This window comes from Osmia bicornis, unplaced genomic scaffold (genome assembly GCF_907164935.1).
Source record: "Osmia bicornis bicornis unplaced genomic scaffold, iOsmBic2.1, whole genome shotgun sequence".
Classification (NCBI taxonomy): domain Eukaryota; kingdom Metazoa; phylum Arthropoda; class Insecta; order Hymenoptera; family Megachilidae; genus Osmia; species Osmia bicornis.
Genome location: NW_025791111.1, coordinates 83,213 through 96,235, shown reverse-complemented (window position 1 = coordinate 96,235; position 13,023 = coordinate 83,213). Strand labels below are relative to the sequence as shown.

Here is a 13,023-nt window from a genome sequence, read left to right as displayed (position 1 = left end):
GGCGCGGCGTCCAAAAGGAACGCGTCCAATCGGGACGGTCCAATCGGCACTCGTCCAATCGGTCGACGTCCAAGTGGGCATCACTCTCAAGAAGTGGAGGGTCCGCGGCCACGGAGGGCTCACGTTTAGGACCACACAGTTGCTCACCGGACACGGTTGTTTCGGTGAGTTCCTGCACTGGATCCGTGCGGAGGGGACGGCAGCATGCCATCACTGCGGGGCGGGGTGGGACACCGCGCAACATACCCTGGAGCACTGTCCAGCGTTGCGCGGGCCCGTCACGCCCTGCGGTGCGAAGTTGGTGGTGATCCCTCGCCGGCGGCACTTGTCAAAGAGATGCTGGCCGGCGAGAATCAGTGGAGGGCGGTGACCGATTACTGCGAAACGGTCATCGCCCTGAAGGAGGAAGCGGAGCGGGGTCGGGACAGAACCGACTCCATCCGCAGAAGAAGGAGGGGGCGTCGTCGGGGGAGACCCCCTCACGGCGTGACCTGAGGGAGATGGGGCGGTGGGCAGTGAAGATGTTACATACCAGCCCCACCGCCCCCAACGGGGAGAAGAGGATGAGGGGAGCACCCTCTCCCCCTGAAGAGGAGTTCTGTGGGGGGACACCAGTCATCCCCCGGAAGAGGAGCAGCGGGTAGGGGCGAACGCCCCTCCCCCAACACCGACCGCGCGATACTTATGCGGGGCCGCAGGGTCGCAGGGGGCCGGGGCTGGGGCCTCGGTCCCTATTGCACGCGGCCCGAGGGGTGCCGTCATCGGGTGTGGCCCGCGATGGCGGCGGAGTTTAGCACGTAGGGGGGGGGGGCAAAGCTAGACCCTCCCCCGAGCAAGGCGGCGTCAACGCGCCATGGGTGTTTGGGACCCGGTGTTGTTCGTCAGAGGTCCCGGTGCCCTCCCCAACACACAGCGTAGGCCACCGTGGGGGTTTTAGCCGGTAAAAATCCGACACTACCCCTGGCTCCTCCCCAGGAGGACTGGGGGCGTCTTTCGAAGATTTCCCCCACGTAAAAAAAAAAAAAGGTTTCAGGGGGAATCCATTGTGGATCTGGGCTGGGCATCCCTGTGGCCGGGCGCATGGTGCAAAATTGGAAGGTGGCGGCGAGGGAGACGCTGAGTGATCATCTATACATCACCTTCAGCTACTCCCTCCCCGCCGGCCCCAGGCCGGCGCGTGGCCCGCCACTGCGTCGCTTGGTGCTGAAGAGGCTGGACAAGGACATGCTGATGGCCGCAGCCCTTGCCAGGCAGGTCGCGGACGTTGCGGGGAAGGCCAAGAAGTTCCGGGAGGCGATGACCGCAATATGCGACACCGCCATGCCCCGGGCCCCGCGCCTGCCCCCCCGGAGGGCGGTGTACTGGTGTATTGCGGATCTCCGATCCGAGTGTCAGCCCGCCGGAGCCAGTGGCAGCGCGCCCGAACGGCTCGAGGCAGCGACCCGGCGAAGGAGGATCTGCTGAGAGGAACATACCAGGTCTTCGTGGTAGCCCTGAGGCAGGCCATCAGGGACGCGAAATACCGGCGTCGGAGGAGCCCCAGGGCTCTCTGGACGAGGACCCGTGGGGGCGCCCTTACCGGATGGTCATGGGCAAGCTCCGCGCACGGGCGCCCCCGGTCTCGGAGAGCCTGGACCCCCAGCTGCTGACGCGGGTATTAGACACCCTCTTCCCCCGTTCTGGGGGAACGTCCCACCCGCGCCACCAGCAAGGGCCGGCGGAGCCCGTCGCCTGGTCCGCCGACCTGGGGGTCACAGAGGAGGAGCTGGACGATGCCGTCAGAAGGCTCGGGGCCAAGAACACCGCCCCGGGATTGGACGGCATCCCCGGCCGCGCCTGGGTTATCGCGTCCGGCGTCCTAGGTCCGAGGCTGTGCCGCCTCTTCAGCGCTGATTTGGAGCAGGGTGTGTTCCCCTCGATTTGGAAGGAAGGGCGGCTGGTCCTCCTCCGGAAGGACGGACGGCCCGCAGATTCTCCCTCTGCGTACCGGCCCATTGTGCTATTGGACGAGGTGGGAAAGCTTTTCGAGCGTGTCATCGCAAACCGCCTCGTCCACCACCTGTCGAGCGTTGGCCCCGATTTGGCCGACATCCAGTTCGGGTTTCGCGAGGGACGCAGCACCAGCTACGCTATCCAGCGGGTGTGCACCCTCGCCGAATCGGCCACGTCCCGGGGTGGGGTGGCGCTGGGCGTCTCCTTGGACGTTACAAACGCGTTCAACACCCTGCCCCGTGGGACGATACGGGGGGCGCTTGTTCACCACAACGTTCCCCCGTATCTGCAGAGGATCATCGGGGCCTTCCTGGATGGCAGGTGGATACTGTACACGGGCCGGGACGGTACGCTGCACTGGAGAGAGGTCGACCGCGGAGTGCACCAGGGGTATAAACTGGGCCCCCCTTATGGAACGTGGGGTACAACGCGGCGCTGCGTGTGATCCTCCCGCCCGGGGTGTGGGCCACGGTATTCGCAGATGACTACCACCTGCTGGCCACCGGGCGAGACTGGTTGAGGACCTGCCGTCGTGCCGAGGTGGGGGTCGTCATCGTGTGAAGAGCGATCCGGGGGCTGGGTCTGGCGCTGGCTCCTCACAAGACCGAGGCCATGTGGTTCTTCGAGCCTCTGCGTGGGGTAGCCCCTCCGGCCCAGCTCTGGCTCGAGGTCGACGGGTGCTGAATCGTGATCGGCCGGGGTCTTCGATACCTCGGTCTGTATCTCGACAGCCACTGGCGGTTCGATGTTCACTTCGACCGCCTGGCTCCCCGATTGGAACAGGTGGCGACCAATCTTGGCCGCCTGTTGCCCAACCTCGGGGGGCCGGGAGTGAGGGTTCGCTGCCTATAGGTGGGAATCGTCCGGTCCATAGCCCTATACGGGGCTCCGATATGGACCGGCGATCTGGCGGTCAGCAGGCGCAGCTGCACTCTGCTGCGGCGGGTGGAGCGCCGGCTGGCCATCAGGATCGTGCGGGGCTACTGCACGATCTCCTACGAGGGGGCGATGGTCCTGGCGGGTCTCATCCCACTCCGGTACCAGGCGGAGGTCGAATCCAGTACATACTGGTATTCGCTCGCCCTCCGCCAGGCCGGGGAGGACCCGCCGGGGCCGACGGTCGAGGAACACCGGAGCCAGGCCCGACTGGTCGCGGCGGAAAGGTGGCAGAGATCCCTAACAGAGGGGCTGCCGCCGGAACCCGCGCCGTCGGGGCGGTCCTGCCGATGATATCGGAGTGGCGGGACCGCGGTCATGGCGCCCTGTCGTTCTGGGTCACGCAGGTGCTCTCCGGTTACGGGGTATTCGGGGAGTTCCTGTGCCGCAGGAACAGGGAATGGACCCCCCACTGTTGGCTCTGCGGGGCCGCGCAGGACGCCGCACAGCTCACGCTGGCGGAGTGCCCGGTGTTTGCGGTGGCCCGCCACGCCCTGATGGCAGAAATAGGGGAGGATCTCTCGCCGGAAGGCGTCGTGAGACAGGGATCCGCCGCCATAAGGGGTACGGGGGGGGGGCTATGGCGGCTTTCGTTATTTGCCCCCCCGGCGCGACGGATGCGGGACGGGAGAGATTTTACGGGGGGGTGTTTCTTGTGGGGGTGGGAGGGGTCGCGGTGTACCCTCGTGCCCCGGACGAAATGAGCCCGGACCCCGGACGGACCCGGGGGCGGGCGGGTGGGGACCCCGTTCTCAATCGGGGTCCCCTCTCCGTCCGCCTCTGGGAGTCCGGGTGACTGCGGGCGGAGAGTGGCGTCTCCCTCCCACGTTGGGAGTGGCGCTGGCCCCCCCAGGGGGGGTGCAGCGGAGCCGTGGGTGTCCCCCTGGAGGATGGCCGGCCACGGCTCACCGCGGCCCACAGGGGGACGACTCGGCGGGCCGCAGGCGCCCTGTGTGGGCGCCATTGCACGCGGACCCGGGGTGTAACCGGCACCGGAAGCCGGCGGAGCGAAGGACAGCGCCCGACTTTACTCGCGGGCGGGCGGGGGGTTGCTCCTCCCTGTAGCCTCTGAGGAGCTCGAGGAGAGGTGACTGCAGGCGGTACGGACTGGGGGGCCCGGCCGCCATTGCGCGCAGTTCCCCCGCTATGGAGCTCGCACCGTTTCCGAGATATTTGCAGATTTACCCCAAGGAAAGAGGCGTCACGCACATATTCCGAGATATTTCTTCTTCTTCTTGTTATCCTTCTGCACAGCGGCGCTGGAAGCGGCATTTACAGCTCGGAATAGTGAATACAGCTTAGAATAGTGCAGAGTTACCTCAAAGAAAGGGGCCACGGTGATTCTGCATCTTTATAACGTGTGTACGTGTACGAATTTCGCACTTCAAACTCGTACGAATATCTCGGTCGGTAACATGGATCGATAATCCCGTCTTCACCAAATACGTAAAAGTAATCGCTGCTGTGCTGTCTAACCACCGATCCGAGCGCTCGCCAATATTAAAACTCCTAAATTCGAACAGTTACGCCATTAATGCGAAAGCAATTCAAAGAGCGATTATCAAGCGACAGCAACGACCAAGAGCTTTATCTTTACTCGAGTTTAGAGCATTTTTAATTTCAATTCAGTGCATTGCAACGCGAAGTCTGTGAATCGTGTGATCCCAAATTAAAACACAAGTGTGATTTTTGTAGTGCTTAATTCGCTGCTCATTGTATAAAGATTATAAGTTATACACAATTAGTGACCGCTAAGCTGTGTCGTTCATCTTCTCCTCGACGCCCACGTCTTTGAAAAGACGGAATCCACGCCATTTCCGAAAACTCTAATTCTCGTCGTGTTGGCAAAATTCCCCAATTCTGCGCCGAACGGCGAAGTTGGCAACGAAAATACTTCATTGGTGTGTCGTTACCGATAGCGGCAGCGCCTCTTGGGACCACTTTGTCCACGCTGTCCCCTCTCCACGCGGAACCGGCACGATCGACGCCATGATTGATTTCCTTCTTCTTGATCGATCGCTCGTAGAGTAAACACGTGTACGCTGCTCTCGCTTTGGATCAAGCCTTTTTCAGTCCTCGCGCTTTTAATTGTTTTTCCGACCACGCTGCTTAGGCAATTTCACTGTCCACGCGTTACTTTCGTTCCGATAGTTATTGGAAAGTGATTAGAGGTGTAAATAGAAATTCGCAGACCACGCTTCATTGTTCTTGTAAATATTGTATATACGTTTGGAGTGATATATGTGAACACGCTGAACACGCTTGTAAATAGTTTGTGAATAAACTCAGTATTCGCTACAAGTTGCGTATTCCCTTTTTGCCCGCTCAGACCACGCAAATTTCAGAAACATTTTGATCCTTCGAGCCGGATAGGGGTACAGCTAGTGCAACGGTTCGCGACGCGTAACGGTCGCCCGCGCCGCCATTACGTGTTGTGCCCTCGCGTACAGTTCAAGTGACTAGACGCTTTACGAACTTGTGCGCGACATCGGAGATAGTGACTCTGTCAGTGACCACGCGAAAACAGTTTTCGGACAGTGCCCAGTGACATTAATATGCCGAAATCCCGTGATCCGTCGCCTGCTTCGCAGGACGATTCGAATCGTTCGAGCAGGACGGAAGAGGAGGCGACGGAAGCGCCCTCCTTACTTCGCGTTCCGAAAGAGACGCATCCGGGAGCGCCGGCCGCGCGTCCGACCACGCCGACCTCGTCTGCCCTCGCTCAGCTGAGCGAGGACACAACGCAGCCCTCGCAGATTTCGCGTATGGGATCACCCACGCGGCTCACGTCGGAGCTGCAAGTGCGCGCACGGGTCCAGGAAGACCGCTTGGGCACCATTGTCGGCATCGTTGAAGAGTTACAGGCGGCGGCTGCCAAGGAGCCTCTCACGATCATAGAAGAAGAGGTGAAAATTACGCGGGACACGCTGCTGCAGCTCCACGTGGCTTTCCAGCAGGACCACATCCTGCTCAGCCGCCAATGGCCGGTTTCACAACTGGAGCACGGCTATTTTAAAACTAAGGTGGCCGCGAACGAGGAACGCGTCGTGCTTACGGCCAGAAAACTCCTCGCTCAGCTAGAAAATCGGCTCACGCAGTCCAAGCAGGCCCAACAGACCACGCAGCAGTCTCAGCCCACGCAGTCCACGCAGCCCGCGCAGATGCGTTCCCGCTTGCCTGAGCTGACTCTCCCAAGCTTTGAGGGAGAGTACAGCAAATGGCAAGACTTCAGAACACGCTTCACTTCTGTTATTAGTAACAGAACTGAGCTATCCGACATCGACAGGCTTCATTATTTGAAGAGGGCTGTAACTGGGAGCGCTGCACAGCTGATCTCTCATCTGCCCGCGACCGACAAGGCATTCCAATAGGCGTGGCAGCTGTTGGATACGCGCTTCGAAAACAAGCGCCTGAATGCGCAGTCACATATGGACAGACTGCACAATTTGAAGCCCATGAAGATCAGGAGGGCAGCGTCGTTGACCAAAATGGTAAACATTATACAGGAGACGCAACAGGCGTTAGGATCTTTCAAATTGGCCGATGAGCACAATTGTTACCTGCTCACTGGCCTCGTCCGCCTGCTCGCAGCAATGCTGCTCGTCTGCAGCATTGGGATCAATCGCTCGCTTCACAAAAGGATTACCCCACGCTTCAGCAGTTCACCACCTTCCTGCTGGAACGCGCGGGAACTTTAGAACAACTGGAGCGCTTGGCGGACGCTCGCCCTTCGCAGACCACGCCAGCTACCACACCACGGACCTCGCACGCTCCCACGCAGCCAAGGTCGACACCTCGCGCCGCCCACGCAGCAACAACGCAGCCCACGCCGGCACCCGCATCAGGACGCGCATACAGCTCCAGACCACGCACCACAGCACTCTACCTGTGTGCTTACCGCACACGCGATCACTTTCTAGCGGTGTGTCCCTCCTTCAGGCAGCTGTCACTAAATGACAGGGCCGATGCTATCAGTGACAAACAACTGTGTGTCAATTGCCTGGGACACCATAACCTCAGGATCTGCCGTACCACGCAGCGCTGCAAAATTTGCAGTGAACAGCACCACACGGTGCTGCACGGCAGGGACTTGAGCAGAGTACTGGTGCCTGGACTCAGGCCAACGCAGACCACGAGCAGCACCACGCTGCCAAAGAACACGCCAGCACCATCAATATCAGGTTGAAGAGACGGCGCAGTCGTCGACACGCTCTCCGCCCACGCAGCCCACGCATCAAAGAAATTCTCCGCACACGCACTCAGACCACGCAGCCCACGGACCACACTTCTAGCAACGGCACTCGCCAGAGTGCACACTGACCTCGCAACGCAGCAAGTAAGAATTCTGGTCGATTCAGGCTCTGAAGTTTCTCTTATTTCAGAGTCTTTAGTAAATCAGCTTAGACTCAGGCGACAACGCTCCTTATTGGATGTCCGCGGAGTTGGTGGAACAAGGACCTCGCAGACGAATGGAGTGGTCAATATTACCCTCCATTCCAATTATAGACCCCTCTCAGTCACCGTGCACGCACACGTGCTCACGAACGTGACCACTTGCTTACCATCGGATCCACCAGCTCATCCAACGCTGCCATCGCATCTGGAGAAATTGAACCTCGCAGATCCTCAATTTCTCACATCCAGACCAGTGGACATCATTCTCGGAGCAGACGCATACGGGCAAGTCATCAAGTCAAATATTATTCGGCACACGTCATCACCGTTGATCGCTCAACTTTCGATCTTCGGTTGGCTCATAATCGGGCCCCTCGAGGGCATTCAGACAATTCGCAGGACTTCTCATCAAGTGACAGTCAATAATACTGATTGCCAACTGAGTGAGTTACTCAGCCGCTCCTGGACGCAGGAAGAGCCACCGCAGGACACGGCACCCTTGCTCACACCAGACGAGCAAGAGTGCGAAGATCATTTCAAGACCACGCATTCAAGAGACTCCGCAGGAAGATACATCGTGCGATTGCCGCTCAAACTTCACCCAAGAGCACTCGGCAATTCTTATCAGACAGCGCACAACTGTCTCCAGCGGATCCTCAGACGACTCAGCAAGGACGCTCAGTACAAACAGCTGTACACCAAGTTCATGCTCGAATACGAGCAGCTTGGTCACATGGTAAGACTGAACAATGACTGAATAACTAGTCCGTTTCAGTACTTTCTTCCGCACCATGGCGTTCTGAAGTTGGGCAGTACGACCACCGCATTGCGTGTGGTTTTCAACGGTTCCAGTCCAACTTCCTCAGGATACTCGCTGAACGATCTTCTACACACTGGTCCAAATCTGATGCTGAACATTGCAGATCTGCTCATTTGGATACGCAGATACAAACATCTGTTTGCAACCGATGTCACGAAGATGTACCGGCAGATCAAGGTACATCCAGATGACTGGAGCTTGCAGCAAATACTTTGGCTTGATGACGCACAACAGGAAACGCAGTACCAGCTGACAGGACGAAAGCTGCTCCGTACTTGGCGGTTCGAACACTCCTGCAATTCGCTGAGGATGAAGGGTCGAAATATCCCCTTGCTGTTGAACCCATCAAAAACGGCAGGTATGTCGATGATATTTTTGGTGGTGCAGACACAGCAGAGCATCTACAGGACGTTGCAAATCAGCTGACGCAACTCTGTCAAGCTGGTGGATTTCCATTGGCAAAATGGCATTCCACGAGTAAATCGTTGCTAGAAGACCTCGCACCAGATCAGAACAACGCAGCAATTTCATTCGACGACTGCGCAACCAAAATTCTTGGAATTAAATGGATTCCACATCAGGACACGCTTAACTTCTCGACCATATCAGCTACGCGACGCACGCAGTTTACTAAACGCCTTGTCCTCTCAGAAGTAGCACAACTATTTGATCCTCTCGGTTTTGTTGCACCTGTAATAATCAGAGCTAAAATTCTCATTCAAGAGCTTTGATTACTGGAACTCGGCTGGGACGACATTCTGCCTTGTCATATTACGCAGCAGTGGCTTCGCATCAGGGAAGATTTAACCAGTCTGGCCAGACTTTCCATCCCACGATGGTTCAACACAACGACCGTGTCTACAGTTGAACTTCACGGCTTCTCTGATGCATCAGTCCTCGTAATGGCAGCCGTCGTCTATCTCGTTGTCCACGCACCGTCCACAGGTACCCACACATCTCTGATCTGCTCGAAAACGCGAGTGACACCACTCAAACGTCTAACCATCCCGAGGTTGGAACTCACAGCAGCGCTGCTACTTTCGAAACTGATGCGGCATGTTCAAGCTACTTTGAACTTGACCGTTTCTCAGACATTCTTGTGGACGGACTCAGAAGTTACGCTGGCATGGATCAAGACTCACCCCTCCAAATGGAAGGATTACGTACGCAACAGGGTAATCCAAATCCAGGAGATCACGCAGAACTTTCACTGGAGGCATGTACCAAGATCATCGAATCCAGCTGACTGTGCGTCAAGAGGCATGACGACAGAACAGCTTCAACAGCACTCGCTTTGGTGGACGGGACCACCGTGGCTCACGCAACCTCAGAACACGTGACCCAAGCTGACCAGTGTCGACGCAGACGAGTTAGGCGCCCCTGAAGCTCGTGCTGTCGTCTCAGTCCACACGGCAAACACTGTAAAGGAATATTCATGGGAATTAATCTTTAAATATTCTTGGGTTAACAGATTACTCAGAATCACCGCTCTTTGCCTCAAATTCGTGGACAAGCTGTTCAAACGACAGGACGCTTCGCCCACGCATTTCATCTCAGCAGCTGATATGGAAAGGGCCAGAATTTATTGGATTCAGGCCACGCAGTCCACGTTCTTCAAGGTTGAACTCGCTGCACTCGCCAAAAAAGCTACGCTGCCGTCAACGCATCCATTTACGAGGCTCACCGCTTACCTTGACCATCAAGGGATCGCCAGAGTAGGCGGACGCCTCCAACACTCAGAGCTTTCGCACGACGGCAAACATCCTGTCATTTTGCCTCGTGATTCAAGATTCTCAGCACTTCTCATCGACCACGCACATCGTCAGACCATGCATGGAGGTACGCAATCCACCCTCGCCTTTCTCAGACAACGCTACTGGATTCTCGGTGGACGAGCTCCAGTGAAGACGCACATCCTGCGGTGTGTGAAGTGTGCTCGACAGAGGGGGATCCGTGCCCATCAACTGATGGGCCAACTACCTCTTTGTCGAGTCACTCCATCACGCCCGTTCACCCACACTGGGGTGGACTATGCAGGACCGCTCACGCTGAAGACTTGGAAAGGCAGAGGAGCCAAGACGCAGAAGGGGTGGATTTGCGTCTTCGTTTGCTTCGCAACCTCAGCTATACACTTGGAAGTTGTCACCGATTACTCAGCCGACACATTCATCGCAGCTTATCGCAGATTCGCAGCAAGAAGAGGAATTGCAGCCTCTCTCTACTCAGATTGCGGTACCAATTTCCAAGGAGCAGACGCACAGTTGAAAAAGCAGTTCACGGACAGCACACGAGAAACTCAAGACCTCGCAGCTCTACTCGCCAAGGATGGTACGCAGTGGCACTTCAACCCTCCTGCCGCTCCACACATGGGTGGAAAATGGGAGGCAGTTGTCAAATTTCTCAAATTCCATTTGAAGAGGACGATTGGAGATGCTTTACTGACGTTCGAGGAATCAATAACATTGCTCGCGCAGATTGAAGCCATCCTCAATTCAAGACCGTTGGAACCACTGAGCGATGATCCAGACGATGTCTTAGCCCTCTCACCAGGACACTTCCTGATCGGATCGCCCCTCAACGCAGTGCCAGTGCCCACGCTTCTCGACGTCTCAGTCAACCGGCTGTCAAGGTGGCAGTTTCTGCAGCAGCGTCTCCAACAATTTTGGAGACTCTGGTCCACGCAGTACTTGCAGTGACTTCAGGCCATCTCTAAATGGCATCATCCATCCAACGAGATCAAGGTAGGCTCTCTTGTTCTCATTACTGATGAACGCTTGCCCCCAGGGAAATGGCCCATGGCCAGGGTTCTCAGTCTGATGCCAGGAAAGGATGGACTGACCAGGGTCTTCAAAGACAAGACAGCCACCACGACGCTCACGCGGCCCATCGCCAAGCTGGCTCTTCTTCATCAGCCCTCTCAGGACACGCAGACCCCATCATCGACCAGTCGCTGATGGCCGGGGGAAATGTTGGCGAAATTCCCCAATTCTGCGCCGAACGGCGAAGTTGGCAACGAAAATACTTCGTTGGTGCGTCGTTACCGATAGCGGTAGCACCTCTCGGGCCCACTTTGTCCACGCGGTCCCCTCTCCACGCGGAACCGGCACGATCGACGCCATGATTGATTTCCTTCTTCTTGATCGATCGCTCGTGGAGTAAACACGTGTACGCTGCTCTCGCTTTGGATCAAGCCTTTTTCAGTCCTCGCGCTTTTAATTGTTTTTCCGACCACGCTGCTTAGGCAATTTCACTGTCCACGCGATACTTTCGTTCCGATAGTTATTGGAAAGTGATTAAAGGTGTAAATAGAAATTCGCAGACCACGCTTCATTGTTCTTGTAAATATTGTATATTCGTTTGGAGTGATATATGTGAACACACTGAACACGCTTGTAAATAGTTTGTGAATAAACTCAGTATTCGCTACAAGTTGCGTATTCCCTTTCTGCCCGCTCGGACCACGCAAATTTCAGAAACACGCCGAGAACACATTATTTCTAATGTGCATATAGTAATAATGAGATTGTTATTAAATGTACACTGATCTGTAGAAAGGTATCAGTATATTACATTATTCCCAATGTAGATATAGTAATAATGATATTGTTACTAAATGTACATTGGTCTGTAGGAAGGTATGTGTATATTACATTACGTCTGATGCAGATATACTAATAATGCCGTACCAACATTATAAGCAAGAAGAAACACTGTACCCCCTTTCTTTGAGGTAACTCTGCACCATTCTAAGCTGTAGTCACTATTCCGAGCTGTAAATGCCACTTCCAGCGCAGCTGTGCAGAAGAAGAACAAGAAGAAGAAGAAATATCACGGAATATGTGCGTGACGCCCCTTTCCTTGAGGTAAATCTGCAAATATCTCGGAAACCGTGCGAGCTATGGCAAAATGTTAAGAGACGTTTTTTGTAGGAAATTAGATTTCCTACTATTTATGTTCTATGTCATTTTTTGCTCAGATGCGTAATTTTCGAGATCTATCGAGATATTTAAAAGTTCCGAAGCCGCACCAACATTATAAGGATGAAGAAACCCTGGGGCCCCTTTCTTTGAGGTAACTCTGCACCATTCTAAGCTGTATTCACTATTCCCAGCTGTAAGTGCCACTTCCAGCGCAGCTGTGCAGAAGAAGAACAAGAAGAAGAAGAAATATCTCGGAATATGTGCGTGACGCCCCGTTACTTGAGGTAAACCTGCAAATATCTCGGAAACGGTGCGAGCTATGGCAAAATGTTAAGAGACCTATTTTGTTGGAAATGAAATTTTCTACTATTTATGTTCTATGACATTTTTTGATCAGATGCGTAGTTTTGGAGCTATGGCTCCAAAAATCGCGGAATTTCACTGCGAATCGTTTCCAATTTACGAAAATTATCCGTAAATAATGTCCAATGTTTATAATTAACACCCCGAACACCATAAACACGACGTCAAAATGCCGAGTAACACGCACATCACGTTTTCGTTATTTAAAAATAAATTAACACAATATTTAATCAGGAAACGACACAATAGCACTTCCGAACACATAATAAAAATGATTTTACCAAAAAACGCGAATAACTAAGACGCTATCCACCGCGTTGAAAATCTAACCACGGAGGGACCACGAAACACGTCCGCTCTCCTCGACACGTCGAGCGGGAATCCAACCTTTTTTTTTTTCGTGGGGAAATCTTACATAAGACCCACCGCCACCCGTGGGGGAGGGCAGCGGGGGAGTGTCAGATTCCTACCGACTAAAACCCCACGGGGACCTCCTCTGGCGTATGGCAGAGGCTCCGGGACCTGATTACTATAACTCCGGAGCCTCCCCCGCCGTGCGCTGAAGGCGCACCTCACTGGGGATGTAACAACTCCCCG

General features: G+C 55.3%; 1 protein-coding gene across 1 annotated transcript; it reads left to right on the top strand.

Annotated features, from left to right (window-relative positions):
* The first annotated feature begins 9,972 nt into the window (after window positions 1-9,972).
* LOC123988730 lies at window positions 9,973-10,839 on the top strand. The gene has a single exon (XM_046289481.1). The coding sequence runs from the start codon at window positions 9,973-9,975 to the stop codon at window positions 10,837-10,839; it is 867 nt and encodes a 288-aa protein (XP_046145437.1).
* The last annotated feature ends 2,184 nt before the right edge of the window (window positions 10,840-13,023 follow it).